The following is a 20409-nucleotide window of genomic DNA, read 5'->3' on the forward strand; positions in this document are numbered from 1 at the left end:
ATTTCTTTGTGAAGTTTCAGCACAGATGGTCGATACAAATCCCCCACAACAGGCCGACCTACATGAAACACGCTGAATATAAAAACCAGGAAATAAAAAATGTTGAATATTTGTCTGAGCATGAAACACTATATGTTCAATCTGAGATAGTTATGATAAGCAATTGTATCCAGCTGTAATTGTTGTTCACATGTTGTCTTAACATTTAGAGAACTATCCCCGTCTGAATGATGTGACTCATTCAAACAGCATGTAGGCCTGTAGAATACTGGATGAGCTCACGTATGAGCTGACAGGTGTTTATAGAACAAACAGCAAATTAGTTCACATTGTAGTGTTCCTAAACAGTCACTGCCATACTGGTACTATATGTCAGTCAGGAATGTGGCCTGCAGTTTAGTGTCCTTTGCCCCACTTACGTCCGCATGAACATGACTACAGAGAAGGTGGGGCACATCTCCTACTTCACAGACAGATTCATGATAAATTTGCAATGTTGGATAAGGTTTGTGGCCATACTTATAGGCCAGGAAGAGCTACTAGATATGTACAGATTTCTCAGGCTTTTTATAACCATTCCATTATATAGGGAACGGATGCAAATCGTATGAAATTATCCACAGGGCACATGTAGATAGGACAAAATGCACACCATCGAGCTTAGTATAATAACCACACAACACATGAAACTTTTTATGTATAAAAATTTATTACAAGACAAAAAGTGTTAAAATGATCAGAAATATAATTCCTGAACCAATAAAACAGCTCCTGTCACAAATTGCCCAAACATCTGTACAGAGTAGCTTCTTAAATATTTTGCTGTTTTTTTCTGTTTGTCCTGTAAAAAACACAAACAAGACTAGAAAAAAAATCCATCTCCTCTGGGACAAAATTCTTCTAAACAGAAACCCTCCCTACCCTGACCCCCACTTCTTTTGTGGCCCAGTCCTCTCCCCTGAAGTGTAACTTCATTTCATGTCCATGAAGCGGATGTCCATGATAAGCAGAGTGTGTCTGGGTAGTGGTCTTGGCGCTGGGGACAACACTTTCATCACCTGTAATTGTGTGTCCACGTAAGTAACCACAATAAAACCACACACAGGGCTCTCCACTATTCCCTTCCTAGCACCCTCTTCTCCGTCCTCGGCACTGCTCACACTCAGCACGTGATAGGTGAGGTCTCTCCCTGGTGTCACAGGCACCAACTTAAGCTGTGTGTCATCCTGAGACATCCCCAGCGGCAAGCACGAGTCAGGGATGGATGGTGCTCCGATCTTATAGATGCGGACGTCTGAGAAACGTACTTCAAAGGAGAAAGGGTAGAAAGACACTCCTCGGAAGCCGTAGAAGTACTCACGTATCTTCTCATCCCGAGCATCCCGCCGACACTCCTTGGAGCGCTCCACCACACCCCCAGATTTAGGTAGGAGCACAACCCGCACAAAGTGAGGAAGGTCTCGCTTGAGTTCATTGTAGAGCCTCTCGTGATCCAGCACCAGCACCACATCTACCTCGAAGGCAGAGGCACAATGCACCAGAGCCTGGTATCCAGAGCCCTTTACCCAGCCGCACGTGTTGATGATACAGCCTCCCACGCTGGCCTTTCTGTTCACCTCGCAGCGCTGAGAAAACACCTCTGCAAGACGTGATGTCAGCTACAAGTCAGGAGAAAAGAACAGATGAAAGTGGGAAGAGAGAAATGTAATAATTGATGACAATGCATGACTAAATGTTTAGTTTGGCAGTGGGCTTTTAGCTTAATACTGCGATGTTACAAAACGTAGAAAACGAATCTTTCCTTTCTCACCTTATTGTAAAGTTTAATGTTGGTCCCTGGGGTAGTGGAGCCAAAGTGGTAAACCAAAGGAGCCTGGACTGAAAATCCCTCCTCCACATCTGCCGGACGCTCAATGCACAGTGCCGACACTGTCCCAGGGACAGACACCTAAGGAGCAGAATGTGTTCACACTTAATATTGACAAGATTTGAGATTTCACCCGTGGCCTCTGCCACTTTTAAAAACAACCTTGAGAGCAATGTTTGATGAGGCTGGTTGATTCAACACTTAAAGGTCAGTTGGGCATCCTATATTGCAGACACTGTAGAAATTGTGTGTGATCATCATTCTATAAACATTTCATTTGTCTTTGCACGTATTCATGATGATACGTCTATATGACATGATGAAAAACTATACGAATATCAGCTTTCCGAATTCCATAGTCTGGGTCCATGTTCTGATATGATCATCCAAATTTATCTTACCCCACTCTGTCCAACATCCAGTTCCACCAGTGTTGGCCTCCGGCCCACCCTCACAGCATAGCTTAACAGCAGCCGGCACACTGTTGACTTCCCCACGTCTGTAGGTCCCACCACCATCACCTGAGGGATGATAATCATTCAATGTAAATGGATATACTGAGATCTGATAAGCTTGCATATAAGGCCCTGTTAAGGGCTATTCAAACCTACCCTTGGCCCCCTCTCATTGTCCCGCTCTGCCTGTTTCCGCATCTGTTCCAAGGCGGCGTGTGTGTTCAGGTAGAGCAGCATGGGAGTATCCTTGGAGATATAAGCCACCTGTGGCAAAGAGGGAGAGACGCTGGTCATTTGAGCCTCTTATTTATCAGCTGTCTCATTCAAAAAGCAACACAGGGCTAAATGTGACACATCTCTTGAAACAAACCACCAAGTAAGCCAAAATAGAACCACATGAAACATTTTTTACACATTAACACACTCTCCAGATGCTCACCTCTGGCTTCCCATAAAGATTAACACTGCAGCCTTGCCAGGTGAAAACTGCGATCTTGGAGCCCGGGCCAAATGTGTACTTTTTGTTGCGGTTCAGCTCTGACCCAAACACCTCGGCCATTCCTGTGAGGAGCTCCAGCTCAACTTGCTCTGCTGCCTCCCCTGCCTCCACTTCAAACCGAAGTTCAGTCTCTTTCTCCAGGTCAAACCTGGTGCTGACCTTTCCAGACGCTGGGGCATCTTCACTTGTCTTTTCCACAACCTCTGTTGCCATGACTGACAAGACAAAGTCTATGTTACAAATACCTGGCAATACTGGAATAGTGAAAATGAGTTACAAGCATATACATTAATTCAACAAAGCAATACAAGTTTTCACAATGTCTCTAATAGTGCTATACTATAAGAGATGTCATTGAGGAATTATTTTCTTTTTGTTTTAATACATTTATTCATGAGTAGTCATTGACTTTATAAATTAATTGAAAAAGGCATTTATTACTGAGAAAAAAAGATCTAAAATATGTATGTAACCAGGAAGACATTTGAAATACATAATATTTTTCTTACAAGTACTATAACACAGCCACATATTTAGACGGTAATAAACGGCTACATTTACATGCAGCAATATAGACCAGTACCTGTGATGCATTAAATTAAATCATACCCACACACTAAGACAAGTTCTAATTGTTGTCATCAGGTACCTCCAATCACTGTTAGCAGCTCAGTCTTACTGAGTTTAACGTAACTGAAATATCTGCTCCTTCACAATGGAGAATGTAATGTTTCGGCTGTTTTAAGAGTTGTATGAAATGCTTAAGGACACCTTAATTTATCCGTAAGCACACTCAGAGGTATCAATTTAGTTCATCGGTCACTTGAAAGCAAAGACCAGCTAGCAGGCCGTAGCTAACTCAGCCTTACTCATTTTGTCAGGAAAGGCAGACTGACAGGATACAAAGACTCAAAATGTCAGAAAACGAAGCTCATACGGCGAGACGACTGTCGAGGAGTCGACTTTTTTAAAAACATGGTACTTACAGACTTAATTCAGTGCGGATAGTAGGATGAAAATAAGTTGACCAAAACGCTTGTCTTGTCGTGCGATGATGACGTCACGTCCGCGACAACAACGCGTGCTCAATGTTCGTTTCAGTTGAAGAAAAAATACTTGAAGCTTAATTATAAAGTTGGAGAGATATTTAATAAGAAAGACGATTTTTGTGGAGGGAGGGGTTCTTACCGAATGTAAAAAATGAATTACCATTTTATGTACAAAATATAAAGTTAACAAAAACAGTTTTACAATGTTTTAATTTCTTGTTATATGGTTACTTGCATTCTTGTGGATTTCAATGTCACACAAGTTACATATACAGAGGAAAATTGATCTTTCATTTCTGTATGTTTGAGCAGCCTAATTGAGTAGGAACATGTTGAGAAATTTAATTCTTTTATCTGAATACATTCCTGGCCGTGTCAATCAAGTGTAGAAAATTCTCTTTTAATGTTTTATTCCTCTCAGGTTTGACATTTAAGTTTTTTAACTAAAGAAATAAATAAATTCCAACATCCAAAAGCCAAACTCAGACACACACAATACCTAAGAAAAACAAACTCTTTAATGATCAAAAACAGATATTAAAACACAACAAACTAAGAGGTGGAACACACTTCACACCTCACACAGAAACAGCAAAAGGACTGTGCATGCGAGAAATGTATTGGCTCAGAAACACTCCACTAGGTGTCACCATATATCCAGAAGATGTGAGCTGCTGGAGCTTCAATCATCAGAAGAGGGACTGAGAACATCCCGTTGTTCCCTCCTCGTCATTCTGCTTCCATGGGCCATATCTCCTGAACTTTTGGCTGTATGTAAGACAAACATTCTTTAGTTAAACTCTTAAACATTCCTAACAGTCCTTTGGCATTTCATTTGACATTGCTTCAAATTATGGGGATATATTGTGTAGATAATTTAAATCTTTCCACATACATGCCGGACTCAGCATTCAAACCTATGTATCCCTCATATTGCGGGATCCACACCACAAAAACTGTAAGCTTTAATGTAACCGTTAAAGGCTGACACTGCGTCAGAGGCTCAACTAACAAGCAGTTTCTGTTTGCCCTCGGTTGGTGACTCATAAAACGTGAAGACATGAGCCAAGTTTAGGTTATGACACATGGCTCTGGGGGAGAAAACTGGAAGATAAACCAGGGAACCGAAACCAATACTCAACAGCATCAACTGCCAGCCAATTATCTAAGGAAATGCTAGTAAACAAACAACATATGAGTGAGTAATGAAGAAGAAGAAGTCAAGTAGAGTAGAAGTCAATAATAAGTTGAGAAAGGTAACCTCGAAGGCCTTCCATGTGTAAGAGGATAAACATTAATGAGTACATTACTTTGTAAGTTAATTCTTCATCCATTTTTCCCCACCCCCATTTGCTTGCATTCAATTTTATGTACATGATGCAGGGGGTTTTCTATCCAGAGGTTACATCCAGAGTTTCATTTAACAGCTGAATATAATTTACTATTTAGAGTCAGACTACAATACTTGATGATTATAGATTTAGTATGATCTGTATCATATCATTCTGTCTGACTGTTTTGAAATGACAAACCTTCACCAAGCGTCTACTCAGCCTTCAGAGCTTCCTGTAGAGCAGTGACTACAACATCCGGTTGAGGAAACTTCAGCTTACGAGGCGGACCCTTCTTTATCCCAGTCCACAGCGATGTTTCTTCAGGGATGAGACAGAGGAAAACCATGTTTTTAGAATCTTTATAGAAGTCATTATAGACAGTCCCACAGCTTCATTCAGTCATCACGTATTTTAATTAAATACATTCACAGCACGCTAAATTCCTTGCTCGACAGGGGAGTATCACGTGCTAGCACTTCTCATTCTAGTAAACAGAGCCGCCTGTTAACTGGTAAAGCAGGGTTAAGTGAGGAAGATGACACATTCACTCTTAGCACAAGTTTTGGCAAGACTCTACCTTCCTTAGTTCCATATGCAACAACTCAGATTAACAGCTTATTTGAAACCTGAATGGTTAGAAAAGGGATATTTGAGCCATATTGTTTAATTCTGACTCATGTCAAATTTCTGTGTGAACCTTTCCTGACCATTTACATAGTCTATTAACCCACTCCAAAAATTTCTGTCACACTTTTTAAGTGCTGTCCGGGGAGTTGGGTTGGCTTGTTTTCAAGAGTTCAGCTTGGTAACGCTTGTTAACCTCAATGTTCATCGCCAGGGTTCTAAATTAACTTTATGTTCTATCTGTCTAAATGTTACTAGCCAAAATATTTTTTAACCGTCCATAAAAGCATTGCTTGATACAATGTCAATAAAAACAGGGTAGAAAGAAACGAATGCATTTACTTTAGTAGTGACCTCATAGTAGTAGTATTATTTTAAGGTAATAGTACTTTTCTTGTGTATTTATTGATACTTTTACTACCTGGAATTTCTGAGGAAATTGTTTTACTTTCCATTCGACTGATTAAAACACAGCTTTAGTTACTCGCTACTCTGCAGAGTCAGATTATTAAAAAACAATCAACAAGTTACAACGTGATTTACATATTAAAGCCTCCCAGCAGTAAAAAAAAAATTTAAAAAAAAAAGTTAAAATCAAACTCAATAAGCTGCTGTAGCTAGCCAGTCCCCATTAGCCGGTGTGGGCTTCTTGTCAAAGTCACTCAAATCCTTGCACTTGCCCATTTTTCCTTCTTCCTACACATCAACTTCAAGTACAAAAGGTTCACTTGCTGCCTGACATGTATCCCATATCCAACCATAACGAGATAATCAATGTTATTCACTTCACTAAGTGAAACTAGTTGAAATATATATATTATAAAAACAAAACAAAACGTTATTATCAACTTAGAGTTTGCAAGTGGCGGCTGCTAATTTTGGACCCTCATCGCTCACAAGGTTTTAATCAGGTTTTTAACGCCATTTGAAACACTAAGTAAAGGAGTTTCCCCACTAAAAATCAGGATGTCGGGGGGGCTGAGAGCTGTGCTGCTGCTAACTTTAGCTAAGCTTGTCTCTAGGACTTCTGCTTGTTTTGAAGTTAGGATTCCTAGAGTATCTGGCTTTTGAAGGTGTTTCTGCTGTTTGCTCTACCCATATCATGGAAAAGTTAGACAAATACGGTTTTTGTTGGTTGTAATTTTAGTGAACTTATGTTTAAAAATTACATCTGCTACAAGCCGTAATGCTCAGCAGAGAGTGGTGGTCTTCCCTTGGGGGACTGATATCCTCATTTCTCCCTCCTCACCTTTGTCTCCATCCAGCAGAGAAATCTCGAAGCTGTTCCTGCGGGGTTTCTCGGGGTTGAGGACCACAGTGAGTCCAGGGTGGGCAGCCAGGAGGGCAGATTTCACCTCCTCAGCATTACGCCCATACACTCGTCAGCTCTTACTGCCAGAAATAACAGATCAACCATCAGGTGGACATCATGGCCAACTAATGTTATCTAATGTTAAAATGTTATCAAAGAGGCAGGTGACTGCACATGATAATGTAAATACATTCATGTCCACAGTGCAATCCTTAAACCTTTTTCAAATGTTTATGAAACACTAGATACATACATTAATCAGTTTTATAAGTTATGATAGATTCAGTGTGAGTGATCCAGATTCCAAGTTATACTTAAACATTTAAATAACACCATATAAATTTGTATGATAAATATGTTTCAGTTCTGCAAAGAAGAGCTCTTTAAAAGCATCTGAGTACTTTCCTGCAACATTAAAGGCCAAGATGTGATATCACTTCACTCACCAGTGTTCAATGACCACCCTTTGGCCTTCCTGGCAGTCCTCCTCCTTGTCTCCTTTGTCTTTCTTCTCCTCCACAGATGGTTTCTCCTTCTCTATGTGGACCTCCGCTTTGCGCTTCGTCCCTCTTCGTCCTGAACACACGTGAGTTAAGTGTTTTAAAACATGTTTCCATAACAACGCTCAATGTTTATTAATTTAAATGATAAAACGTTAGATAAGGCAGCGAGTCAGCATTGCAGACATAGCTATCGGACACGTCTGTGTCTGAAATCAGAAAATGACAGATGTAAGTCGTTTATCTTTTACTTTAAATCCCCCGTCTTGACTTGTTGTGTTTCACTGTTAGCCATGATGCTAGCTCGTTAAAGTTAACTCCGTGGCAGCCTACAAGTTAAGGTCTACATAACAAGAGGATGACAACAGCTGTAACAAGGGGTATAACACACTGCAGCTGTGTACCGACTAGACAACATACATCGAATCCCCGTAATGTACCTAAAGACGACGTACTCTGTTTTAAGTAAGTACACACACACACCCACCTACTATGGACGCCATTGCTGCCTGCTACTAAACTTTCGCGCGAACGAGGACTGTACCAAAATAATAGCTTGAGGGGTTGTCAGCATCACGGGAGAAACCATTATTAAGAAACATTTCCATCAAACTTTTGGTTTTACATACATTAAAAGACACACAACGACGTACGTCTTGGCATATTTGTAAAGAAACAGCATTAATGCAGATTTTTACTAAACAGAATATTCGTCCCACCTGCAGTATACAAGTAGGGTAAGGATTGTGTTGAAAAATCAGTAGGGCTTTACACCATTTTTAAAAATGTTTGTGAATGAAATGGTTGTTAAATACTCAATCATGAATCTTTTTTTTTTTTATAGCAATTGTATTAAAACTGGTTTGACATATAGTGCTGCTTGCAAAGTACATTTTTAAACAAGTTTTCATGTAGAAATAATAGGCTACTTGATAGACAGATGGCATGTTGAGACTTCTGGCAGAGGAAGTCAGAACGTTCGGTCTCATATTTGCGTCATTCTGTACAGTAAAGACCTAAATACAGTTTTAGATTGATTCCTCCTTCTGGGTATAACTGAAGATCTATGCAATGTCCTCTGCAAACAGCGAAACAGATTAATGCAGGGCCTAAGGATTTTGCTCCCTTATTCTCTAACGGTTTGCTTAATCCCCAAATGTAGATTTGTTTGTCGACAGCTGTAAGACAGCATCCCAAACAAACCAGAGGAATGTGAGAGATGAACCCTGCAGAGCAACAGACGGATGTGTTTGAATACTCCAAACACAAGATCAAATATGGTGTTACTGGAATAGCACAACACCAAATCCGGGGTCTTTAACAATAAATGTAGCAGTCACATTTTTGGGCACTCAGACAAATTATCTAAAGGACGTCACAAGTTGCGTCTGTGCCAACAAACACAAGCTACACAACCTCTGAGAGCGAGGCGGTGTGATTGACTCACAAGCGACCATCAAGCCACTGTTCTTTTGTTCTCTTGTTAATAACAAACCCACACTTCATCTTGGCCGTGCCATCCTTCTTTACTCTTGTTATCTTTGCCACTAATTAACATCTTTCAATCAGTGTTTCCATCTTTCTGGCACAAATCAGACACAAAGGCTCATCGGGTCCGCTCTTTGGATCCCCGTCGGTCTTTGCAGTCCATTCAGTGTATTTTTAGCCATGTGCGTAAACCTTCAGAGGAGCAGACAGACCGTCGGAGTCAGATGTGCCCTGTCTTCACCCCCCTTCTCTCTTACCTCAAACTGACTCAGGACCGGATGCACAGATCTCCTGACTGCCTCCACACTTCACATGTGTAGTCCATGTGATCAAGTACACATATTTATACTCACAAACATTCATGCATGCACGAAGATATGTCTGTGTGTATGTAGACAAGCAAAGGAGCAACCACAGATGGCAGATATTTCATTAAGAAATTCAAGTCTCTCTGCATGTTCTTGTCATCATCATATCTTGTGATTCTGTGGGACTCTAAGACTGATAAAGATATATTCTGGTATTTTATTGCTTCATTATCCTAGTTAATTTTGAAAGACATTTTGTTACTTGTGTTTTTTGCATAAGATTAACAATCTTGTTCTATGTTTTCATTGGTGAGTACAGTTTTAAGTAGCTCTATCTCTTCTTTTTAAATGTGTACTGCTACTTCACAATATTTCAGGGTTAAATGTTTAACATTTTTGCTGTACATTTATCTTAAATTGAATTAATTAAAGTTACTTTTTTATATTAAAAAAAGCAGATGATAAGCTTTTTAAAACTTATCTGTTGATAAATATTACCTGTGACCCTGTGACCCCTCAGTGTCAGGTTAAGGCCTCCTGTCACGCTTAAGTGATATGTTCAACCAAAGAGTAATTTTGCCTCTAAACCACTTAGCTTCATTTTACTTACCATTCAAATCATCCTCAATTTAACTAAAAGCAAAGGATCATAGACAAGAAGACATTTTTCCCACTTAACTTTTCCCTTCTGTCCTTTCTCATCAGTTCCTGTAATTAATTGCTGAAAACACTACTTTTACCGTATGTATGATGGTGATTTATATTTTCTTGCACATGTGCAGTGCTCGCTGCACAGTGGTGCCGTGGTTTGCGCTGTTGCCTCAAAGCTAGAAGGTTCTTAATTCAAGTCTCGGTTCGGACGTACAGGGGGCCTTTCTGTTTGCATGTTCTCCCTGTGCATGTGTGGGATCCCTCCGGGTACTTACGCTTCCTCCCACAGTCCAAAGACATGCTCTTTAGGTTCATTGGTGACTCTAAAATTGCCCGTAGGTGTGAGTGTGAGCGTGAAAGGTTGTCTGTTTGTGTCAGCCCTGTGTTTGACTGGCGATCAGTCCAGGGTGTACCACACCTCTCGCCCAACGACAGCTGGGATTGGCTCCATCCCCCCCGCGACCCTGAACAGGATAAGTGGTATAGATAATGGATGGATGCGTATGGCGTCATAGAAGATTCAGTACTTTTAATTAGGTAAAAGATCACAGTATGTTCCCATCACTGGACGTTTTGTTTTTTGGGAGCTGGAACCGTTGCTGCTTGAGTCAGCTTATGTCAAAACAAAAATAAATGTTAGATCAATCCCCTTATTTTTTCTCACAAAATCTTCGTTTGGGTATGATGGAAATATTTTGGAGTTTCCTGTTGATGCCCTCTGGTATCACTTGATCCGAGTGACACATTCACGCAAGCAGTGGCTCATTATTGCTCAGTGGGTGAACTCGGTGCAAAGCATTACTGTCTCTGTGAGAATAGTCACTGTTTGCCCAAAAGTATTGGATCAGATACTGAGAGGATCCTTTGCTTGTTTATTTAGCCTCTCTGTTTCCTTCCTCTTCCGTTTCGTGAGTTATCAGCGGTCCATAGGGTTCACGGCCCTCGAGGCTCATGTTTCCACATGATGGACAATGGGAGTGCAACAGAGCTGCAAATGATGGTCATCATTTATGAATGACACATTGAGTCAATACAGTTTTGTCATCCCGTATTTATAAACTTATTTTCTACTAAAATGTCAAGAAGAGACACTTTATTCAGTCCTACTCCATTCTCCAGCCCTTTGACGTCAGGGTGTGAGTCCTGGTTCTCCAAATAAGCCATGTGTGATGGTGGACGTCAGTAAACACGCCCAATAACACACAAATGCACACGCCAAGTCATATGATCAAACAAGCAGGCTCGGCCAAGACAGGCATGACCATGTGGGGAGATTGTGTGCCAAGCAGAGAGAGAGAGAGAGAGATGACAAGGGCAAAGACAAAGACTGAGTGACAGCTTGAATGGCAGGCAAACACACAAAAGAGAAGAAGAAAGACAGAGGCAAGGAAAATAGGATGAAGAGTTGGGGGCACTGAGTGGGAACAGTGTGTGATAAGCGCACAGCATCAAAGAGTGACGACTTCAGAGACTTTTTCTCTGCTAATGGCCTGCTTGTGTTCCTGCAGCGGAAAGACAGTAAATATGACGACACAGGCAGCTGCTTTCAACACAGAGGGCAAACGCCTACAGTTCTGCCATGAAGAACTAACTCGGAAGTACGAGAGGGGGAATCACATTGGTCACGATTAAAGTTTGTGATGTGCATTTCTCGAGGTGGTAAACTCTGGTAGGGAGGCTGAGAGTCCACTGCCATCTGCACTATTCTGTGAAATAATGGCCCCATACTGAAAGTCTTTTTATGTAATCAACGTTCAAAGCTTCTTCTTTTTACAGTCACATAAGACATGATGTGAAATATTCTTCTCAGGCTTGAAATTGGGTCATCGTCAGCACCAGCAGTGATATTTCAATTTTCTCCTATCGCAAAGGAGAAAGCCAGCGGCCGATTAGCATAGCTTAGCAAAAAGACTCAAAAAAGGGGCAAACAGCTCACCTGGATCAGTCCAACAGTACCAGAATCTTTTTTTACACGTCAGTTTTAGTAAGCATAAAAAACAGACAGAGTCAAGTTAGCTGTTTCTTCCTGTTTCCAGTCTTAAACTTAGCTAAGCGGCTGCTAGCTGTTTTCTGACTGCTGCCTGAGGTTGTATCATCATCACTTAGCCAGAAGTGTTTCACTTACTTAAACAAATATAAACAACCTTACCCACCTTTCTGCTTCTTATCACGATCTTTCACATTTCCCAGGTGACCCAGCAGTAGAGAGCAGGGATTAACTTGTTGCAGTCACTATTTCGGGGTTAAAAACAGTTGACAGCGAACCACTAGGGACAAAAAGCAAGTGTTTTTGATTTAAAAAAAACAAGTTGCACTTCTTTCTCAAAGCACAGCAATGTTGTAGCAGCTTATCATTCTGCTTTGAATTTAAATTTGTAATTATTTCCTCTTGCCACAGAGGCTGTTATTTAACTAAAAAATAAGCACTCTTTCAGGGCTAAACAATAGAGCTCTTTATATATATAACTTTGGTAATATGTACAAAATAATACCTTCATCATAAAACCTGATAGGTGAGATACGTTGGTGTCTAAGTATCTGTGTTTACTCTCATTACGACTGTCTTTTATCTCTCTTCTTATTCTCTTTATCCAAAAGTACTTGTTAGTTTTTGCTAATGCTTAAGATGGTATCAACCCAAATTGTATATTTTTAGCCACAGCTTCAACTGCAACATCTCCCTGACCTCTGACCCCTTCCTTTAGTTCCATCATCAAAATATCAATTTGCTCAGTGCTTTGATTCAAGCACGCTAAAACAGATAGCACACATTGTAAACATTATACCTGCCATGCATCTGCGTGTTAGCATTTAGCTGCTGCCAATCAAAGGACTGAACCCGCCATAAGAGGTTTGGTTGCCTTTATTACATTAAAACAAACTTTTTATTGACAAAAGTGATGCACACAAGGGCTTAGCCTCCCCTTTGTGGGTTATGGCAGGATGCTGTCTCAGAGCAATGCCTCCTCAGATTTAAATAAAGCTCTTCAAATAGACTGAAAAGCATGGAGTAGAGAAAATATAAAGTTCTGAAAGAAAGAGGCTGTCAAAAACAATGTCTGTGGGTTGCTGATGAGTTATCTGCTGTAAACTATGACTGTAAGGAGCGAGGGAGCTTTCGTCACAGATATAAAGGAGAGAACAGAGGAAGAAGGAACGGTGAGAGCATGTTGGGTGTGAAAGTGATGAGTAACTAGTGAGCTGGAAAACAAAAGGGCTTCAAAGGCAGCTTAACCAAACTTCTCTGAACTTTACATTTTGCGCGCACGTGTGTGTGTGTGTGTGTCAGTGGGTATTTGCACATCGTATGTGCATGGGTGTATGCATCATTATCATCACCATTATCGGGGCGAGAGTGAATCTGTTGAGGGGGTGTGCTAATTCCGGGACTCATCGTCACATTTTCTTCCTGGCGGTTTCCCCACTCTGCCCCTTCTCTGAATCATACCTCAGCATCCACCCCCACCCCGGACCCCCCCACCATGAACGCACACATACACCTCACACTTGAATCATTATAGCTCTGCGTACACACTCTCACACTGTCACATGGGTTTCCTACACTTCACTTACACACGTAACGAATACATGTAACATGCATACACGTAACGAATAAAACTGTTTTCCTTTCAAGGATGGTAAAGCTAACAGATGTCAGTATGTGAATACTGACCCCATTCATAATAATGATTCTTATTTCACTATGCTTTTAATGAGGAAGTGTAAAAGGTCTATTCATTCAAGACCAGGTGAGTGAATTGTTTCTAGTACCATCACCTCTCTGCTTTGATATCAAATGTATGACTCATTCAAACTTGCCCCAATCTATTATTATCAGTATCCACTGTGTTTGTGCTTGTGTGCTAGCTCACTGACTTTTGCTCATTTTTTTTGTATTCCTTTGTGTCATCCATAGCAACCAAAGCTGTCGGCGACACAACAAACAAATACCCACACATTTCTGTTTTGATTGTTTCTTTATTTTCTAATAAAGCAAAACACTTCCTGAAAAATACAGAATCTAACAGTGTCAAAGCATCGATCACATTTCTGCAGAAACTCACAGGATTCAGGTTGATGGATTTATCAACACGAGGGACTGACAAGGACCACCATGAATGATACAGATCAGTCAGTTTAGACTGAGTGCCCATTCCACTATCCATAAACCCCACTGGAGTCAGAAAGTGTTAAGGTACATCTCTCACATATGACAGATGGTGTGATGTGTTGGTAATCTTTGTGGTCTCTGACACAGATATTCAGTATATCACTGCAATCAAATGAAACCATGCACCAAATCTGTTCTGAAACTCATTCACAGTTTTAAAACTGTTTTGGGTCATTGTAAATGTATCTTTGCATAAAGTTCTTCTTTAACTTTGAATTAGACTTTAAAAATAAATACAAACATCCTCATAAATACACACATACAGTCCAACTGATGGAGCCAACTGGACAGAGATCTGACGCTTCATACAAAAGATCTGTCAAGGATTAAGTGTGTTTTTATCTTGTTCTGTGTCAGTTTGGACAGACAGACAGACAGAGGCTGACTTTGGTTTTTAGTCCACACCAGCCCAATCCCACTCACACAACACAAACTGAATCTCACGCAAACAAATCAGTATCTTGAGCAGAAGCTCTCCATTTTTGGTAGTGAGCATCTCTTTGTCTGATTATGTTAAAATAAGCTCTAAAGTGTCTTTTTTTAGGGAAATCTGTTTAAGGTTGTCTGAGAGAGGAAAAGACAAGACTGGAAAACATAAGGGGTGAAAAGGAGTTTCCACATTTCAATAGTTTGCCTTCCACTTAAAATCTAAGCACCACAAGTCGTTGTCTAAAGTAGAAAGTACAAATCAAGCTAGTCTTAAATGCATGTCTGTTTGAGAAGAGTGTATGTACAGTGATGATGAGAGTATTTACAAGTGTGGGTGGTGGTTTGTTGGCATGGCAGAGAGGTGAGCTCGTCTTGGCTGCAAATCTGACGATCCTCTCGTCCTTTTGTTCCACTAGATGAATTTGTAAAGCTCACTCTGCTCACATTGTGTTGATTTTCTTTTTACTTCTCCTTGTAATTATTCATTTTTCTTTTCTGCTCCTGCCAAGCCTCATTATCTGTGTTAATCCACATCTTTCTTCTACTTCTGGTCTTGCCAAACTGCCCATCATAAATCACCACTTTTATTCGTGATGAAAGAAACTAGTGAGGGCTAATGTTCGGGATGATTGGATGGCGAGCACTATGATATATAAAATAGCTGTATGTGAGTTACAACGCCTGCGCTGTACACAGCTGTGGTATCAAAACACACCTGGAGACGCCACCACCTGACTTTGACTTTGTTCTTTCTGTTATTTCACGGTGTAGTTGTAGTTTTCTGCCTTTGTACTCTCACTATCAGTCAGTTTCCATGTCTGATCTCTGCTTGTTAAAACCTGTACTCATTAGCAGCAGCTACTTCATCTTTGAAATCCTGTCCTGCTCTACGTCAACTCAACTGATCTCTGCTTTTTAAAAACAGCTCCCTGCTGCCTCTCCTGTCTCCTGCGTCAGTGAAGCACCTCCTTGAAGTCGAGGAGGCGACTGAAAGGAATCAAGATCCAGGTTTTTGTCACAGTTGGAAAGAGCAGTGGGAGAAATCAGAGAAGATAAAAGAGTGCGAGGGAGAGGAGAGTTCAGCCGAAAAGGAAATGGAGGCAGAAAGTGACTAGGGAGAGGGAGAGGAGGTGGAGGAGGGATGGGGTGATGGGTGTGGAGGTGGATGAGGAGAAGGCTGGGTTTTCATAGCCAGGAGGACAGTCCAGCTCAAAGCAGCGGATGGAGGAGTCTTCGTTGCCGTAGTTGGCCCAGTATTCTTCTTGGTCCAGCTTGGGGAGCGCCGCCTCGTCGGCTGACAGTTCGTACTTGGATGAGAAGGTCTCAGTGGGAGTTTTGGGGAGGTACTGAGGCTTGACTGCGGAGAAGGGGAACGCCTTAACCGTCTCTTTGCTCTTCTGGTACGATGATTTAGATGAAGATGCAGGCTTGTGCTTGGAGAACCACCAGCGTGTTTTGGTGCTGAAGGTGGTCGTTGTGCTTCCAGCCAGAGAGCCGGGGTCGGGCAGGGGGCAGAGGGCAAAGTCCAGCTCTCGCAGGAATCTGAGGTCCTGGCCACGGCGTTGAGTTGGGGAGCTGCACATGAGCTCAGAGGAGGAGATGCGGGCTTCTCTGAACCACTCCCAGAGGGGGCGGGCTTCGCAGCCGCAGGACCAGGGGTTGCCGTTGAGCCGGAGGAACTGGATGCCTTGGGTGTCTTTCATGGCCTGGCCCGGGAGTTCGGCCAGGGAGTTGTTGAACAGGTAAAGGATGGTCAGGCGGCCCAGGTCACGGAAAGCCCGGCGGTTGACCTGCCTGATACGGTTGTCATGGATAAGGAGGCGGTCCAGGTTGACCAGGCCTCTGAACACGTTCTCAGAGAGGGCGCGGATGCGGTTTCCATGCAGGAAGAGATGGGTGAGATTGACCAGATCTGAGAAAAGGTCATCCTGCAGAAAGTGGAGCTGATTGTCCTGGAGCAAAGTCAAAACAAGAAGAAGATTAAGTGTTGTGAAAAGGTAGATCAGGACATAAAGGCTTGTGGTTGTTGTTGGCAAAATTCTTCAATTCCAGATGCTTCTTAACCTGTATCTTTATTTTGTCTTAAGTCTATAACATAGAGTGTGTAACAAAAAACTACAGCCGACGTAAGTAACTTTAATAGCATAGCAACCTTGTGATTGACAAGTCGCTACCAAGGCAAACTGTTAATCACAAGGCAAAGTAATGCTTATCCAACCACTTGCCCAGTTATGTCAATTCTGCCTCCAAAAACCAAGATGACCACTGCCAAAATGCCAAACTCAAGGCATCAAAACTGTAGTCTACAAACCAATGGTTTATGTCATGGTGGCTACATCAACTTATCATACACAGTCTATGATTTAGAATCGATTATCACCCTTGCCCTTGTATCTGGCGAGAGATGGCTTGTGATGTCTTTCCTTTTGAAACAGAGGAAGAATCAGACATCTCTGTTTCAGTCAATAATTGTCAGTGAGTTCTATCGGCAGCAATAGGAGGAAAAAAGTCCCTCTCTTCCTCTGCAGATACCATATATGTACACTTTGTTGACGTCCTATTTGAAAGAAGCTGTACAGAGGTGAGAAATGACCTCTGCCCCCTGGAACCGAACTGAATGTGGCCGAGATGTTGCTGAAAACTCAGCTTGGCAGCACTTGTCTGTTTAGAGAGAGGTTCAATCGTCCAAATAAGGACGCTGTCAGCCGAGATCTCGCTGTCAGCTGCCAAAGAGTTGACAACTCTGGCAAAAGGAAAAGAGAATGAAGGCAGCTGTAGGTGGAATGTCTGTGTTCAATTATTGGAGCTTCTCCCTCTGTATTGTAGCCATGTTGTTGGCTGAAGGGTTTACTTAAAGAGGGGAGCATTTTCTTTCTCTCTTTTTATTATTCTATCTAATGGGGAGATAGGCCTTTATCTAGTGCGGAGTTATTTTTGATCATTCTGAGATGTATGATGCGAAATAACTTATAAACTGCAGAATTGGAGTGAGTGTCGATCTCATTTATATCTATCCATGTCCACTAAATCTGATTATTCTGTGTAACTTCAATCTGAGAGCAATCAGTTGAGCTTTATTAATAATTTTCAGTCACCATAATCACAGTTTTTCCACAATAGTGCCCATGCTGATATATGCTGCTTTGGTTCTAGATGTTATTGGTGTTTTAATGTTTACTTATATATCTCTCAGTTAGCATTTTTTAGAGTGTGTGCTGCTTGAAACTCACTGAACCTGCTTGAAACAATCCATCATCATGCCCAGTATTAAAGTGCATGTGTGGGTGTGCAGCCTTCATGGTGAGTGATTTGTCCATAAATCAAGCACAAAGACTTATTCCTGCAAACAGCCAGTTTACTTTACATACTAATGCATAATAATATAGTATCTTTAGTATCTTTTTCTGTGTTTGTCTGTGTGCACTGTGGGCCTTACCTGCAGGTAGAGGAACTGAAGGCTGTACAGCTTGTGGAAGAGGTCATGGGGGAGAGCGGCCAGCTTGCAGCGATGCATGTGCAGGCTCTGCAGCTTCTCCAAACCCCTGAAGGCTCCACCTTCCAGGCGCTGAAGAGGGTTATCACCCAGATCCAGCTCCTCCAGCACCCTGAGGTTACTGAAGGCCCCGGCCTCGATCCATGTGATATTGTTGCCATACAGCCAAAGCACCTGAATGAAGAGAAGATAGAAATAGAAGACTATTAAGAATGACTGCTTATCTTGCTGGGAAATTAAACAGATGCAAAAACACTCAAATTTTAACCTGTGTCTCGAAGCCGAAAGAGTCTGCGCGAAGCTCTGTGATGCGGTTGTTCTGCAGGAAAACACGTTGTGAGTCATATGGCACACCAGCGGGTACTATGGTGATGTTCTGGGACTGGCAGCTGACCGTCATGGGCGTGGGGTAACACACACACAGCTTGGGGCATGCTGACACCCCGCCCGGCTTCACCACCACCAGCCAAAGAACCAGCCACAGAGTCAGTCCACCTGAGACAGAGAAAAAGACACAGAAACAGAGGAGGTTAACTCTCATGATATAAGACACAAAATTGATGGTCAGATCAGCAGCAAAATGTCCAGTATTGCAGTGGTGAGTCTTGTTGTGTGTGTGTGTGTGTGTGTCTGTGTGAGAGAGACAGATAAAGGAAGGGAGCTTCATTTCAGCTTCTTGCGTCAGTCTTTCTTTGCCGTTTGTCTGTCAAACTTGTTGCTGCCGTCAGTGATTGTTTTTAGCACTGCTGTGCTCTCACCCGTGACTTGTTGAGTGTTCCCAGTACAGTGGGGTTCATATATAATTCACCAGCTTACATACAGAAATCATTCACCCATTAATATCCACCAGATCACTTTACATAGGTCTCCATGGCTGTTGTGACAAGGTTACATAACTCCTGATTTTCAGCAGTTTAGAGAGAAAAAAAACACCACATATCTACTATAAGGACCTTCAAGAGACAAAAACCTTTTACAGACTAAATCGTGAATCCCACGTGCATTGAATTAACCCGGTTTCCTAGTTCTCAGGCCATCAATAGGATGTTTCCATTGAGAAGTTTGCCAAGTAGAGTGCACGCGTAAAACAGGCAACCAGACCCGGATCAGTTTCGGGTCTTATCAATATTGCAACAGCTTCTTGGCACATCTCGGATAACGGCGCACAAAGGTGACCACCGCCTGAAAATTACATGCATGAAATAATAATGGACTTCCCATTCATGCCGTGCGCAAGATTTTCCAGCGGATCACCTCTCGACCCCTGAACAGGTTGGACCATTAGCTGCGCTGGTCGCTGGAGGAAAACTTGAGATTTTAAGTGGTGCTGGATACCTTTCTAGAGTTTTAGTAAGTCTTATTTACCGCAAAGTCAACTTGAGATGCAGAATAAAGTTTAAATCATGTGCGTATTCATCAAATCTGCATCTCTCCAATGCTTAAAGGAGACATAGGTAGATTGCATATCGAGGTATTGGTCAACTATACAGGAGGGACATATACAGTAAATATAACTGCAGATAATAAGGATATCAGATTTAATTCACGTTTAAATTAGATTGTCTCCAAGTCATTTTCTGGAAAATCTCTGCGTAAAAGTGCCCAAAAAGTGCGCACAAGGGCTCCCTCTGCATGCTTCATTGTTCATAATTTCTCGCATCAATATATGACAAATATGATTTACATTTAAATACATGTTGAGCCGTGAATAGGTCTTGGTGTACAATTCAAAACATTTGCAAAATCACTGTGCGTAAAAGCAAGTCTATAAGTCTCCAAGTCCGCTGTTTTCTCCGACACAATTTTGATATTTTCTCAAATAAGTTTAAATCTTAAAAAAGTGCTGTCTCGCAAAAAACAACAAGTAAAAAGCCAACAAACCCACAGAAACGCTTTAGAAAAATCAAACAAGCATGCATTGAAACTGAAGGTGCACGATGGAGAGCTACTCACTCTTAAAGTTGCGGGCGCTGGAGCCCCTCACGGTACAACGAGTCTCCATCTCGAACCAAAGCCGAAAGCGAGTTAGCCTGCGCGGCGAGGAGTTGCCTGCTTGCTGCTATCTCTGCTGAGGTTCAGCTCTGGTGAACGAGTCGCTGCCGCTTCAAGCAGTGACGTGAAGGAGTCCCGGGTGCTGTTTATACCCGCGGCCGGACAGTCGCCCACAGTCGTGGGCAGCGGAGGATCCTCACTACGTCAGCCCGGGAGGAGGGGGCAGGGTCACCGGAG

At 41.9% G+C, this 20409-nt stretch overlaps 3 protein-coding genes across 4 annotated transcripts; all 3 read right to left on the minus strand.

Moving 5' to 3' along the window:
- Nucleotides 1-755: 755 nt before the first annotated feature.
- clp1 (cleavage factor polyribonucleotide kinase subunit 1) lies at nt 756-3872 on the minus strand. Of its 2 annotated transcripts, none has more exons than XM_069670135.1 (6): nt 3808-3872; nt 2762-3036; nt 2479-2586; nt 2269-2388; nt 1811-1948; nt 756-1658 (listed from the first exon to the last, which is right to left on the minus strand). In XM_069670135.1, the coding sequence occupies exons 2-6, from the start codon at nt 3032-3034 to the stop codon at nt 972-974; spliced, it is 1326 nt and encodes a 441-aa protein (XP_069526236.1). In that variant the 5' UTR covers nt 3035-3036; nt 3808-3872; the 3' UTR covers nt 756-971. The 2 variants fall into 2 exon arrangements, with proteins under 2 accessions (XP_069526236.1, XP_069526237.1); XM_069670136.1 differs by having other exon boundaries at nt 2762-3075; nt 3808-3840.
- A 498-nt stretch (nt 3873-4370) lies between these two features.
- selenoh (selenoprotein H) lies at nt 4371-8167 on the minus strand. The gene is made up of 5 exons (XM_069670453.1): nt 8128-8167; nt 7587-7716; nt 7078-7220; nt 5403-5522; nt 4371-4638 (listed from the first exon to the last, which is right to left on the minus strand). The coding sequence occupies exons 1-4, from the start codon at nt 8141-8143 to the stop codon at nt 5416-5418; spliced, it is 396 nt and encodes a 131-aa protein (XP_069526554.1). The 5' UTR covers nt 8144-8167; the 3' UTR covers nt 4371-4638; nt 5403-5415.
- A 5878-nt stretch (nt 8168-14045) lies between these two features.
- rtn4rl2b (reticulon 4 receptor-like 2b) lies at nt 14046-20182 on the minus strand. The gene is made up of 4 exons (XM_069670619.1): nt 20134-20182; nt 18449-18675; nt 18124-18354; nt 14046-16639 (listed from the first exon to the last, which is right to left on the minus strand). Exons 1-4 carry the CDS (start codon nt 20180-20182, stop codon nt 15767-15769), a joined length of 1380 nt encoding a protein of 459 aa, XP_069526720.1. The 3' UTR covers nt 14046-15766.
- Nucleotides 20183-20409: the final 227 nt, after the last annotated feature.

This window comes from Semicossyphus pulcher, unplaced genomic scaffold (assembly GCF_022749685.1).
Source record: "Semicossyphus pulcher isolate SPU_LCO1_2020_fin unplaced genomic scaffold, fSemPul1.0.p SCAF_2, whole genome shotgun sequence".
Taxonomy (NCBI): domain Eukaryota; kingdom Metazoa; phylum Chordata; class Actinopteri; order Labriformes; family Labridae; genus Semicossyphus; species Semicossyphus pulcher.

Excerpts from the sequence above, each read along its gene's own strand:
- rtn4rl2b (XM_069670619.1), bottom strand. The coding sequence starts at position 20,182 with ATGGAGACTCGTTGTACCGTGAGGGGCTCCAGCGCCCGCAACTTTAAG. Across the intron at positions 18,676-20,133 it reads CAGCGCCCGCAACTTTAAGA|GTGGACTGACTCTGTGGCTG; the intron begins GTGAGTAGCTCT and ends TCTCTGTCTCAG. Across the intron at positions 18,355-18,448 it reads CTTTCGGCTTCGAGACACAG|GTGCTTTGGCTGTATGGCAA; the intron begins GTTAAAATTTGA and ends CTCTTCATTCAG.
- clp1 (XM_069670135.1), bottom strand. The coding sequence starts at position 3,034 with ATGGCAACAGAGGTTGTGGAAAAGACAAGTGAAGATGCCCCAGCGTCT. Across the intron at positions 2,389-2,478 it reads ACAATGAGAGGGGGCCAAGG|GTGATGGTGGTGGGACCTAC; the intron begins GTAGGTTTGAAT and ends ATCATCCCTCAG. Across the intron at positions 1,949-2,268 it reads TGGATGTTGGACAGAGTGGG|GTGTCTGTCCCTGGGACAGT; the intron begins GTAAGATAAATT and ends TCTGCTCCTTAG.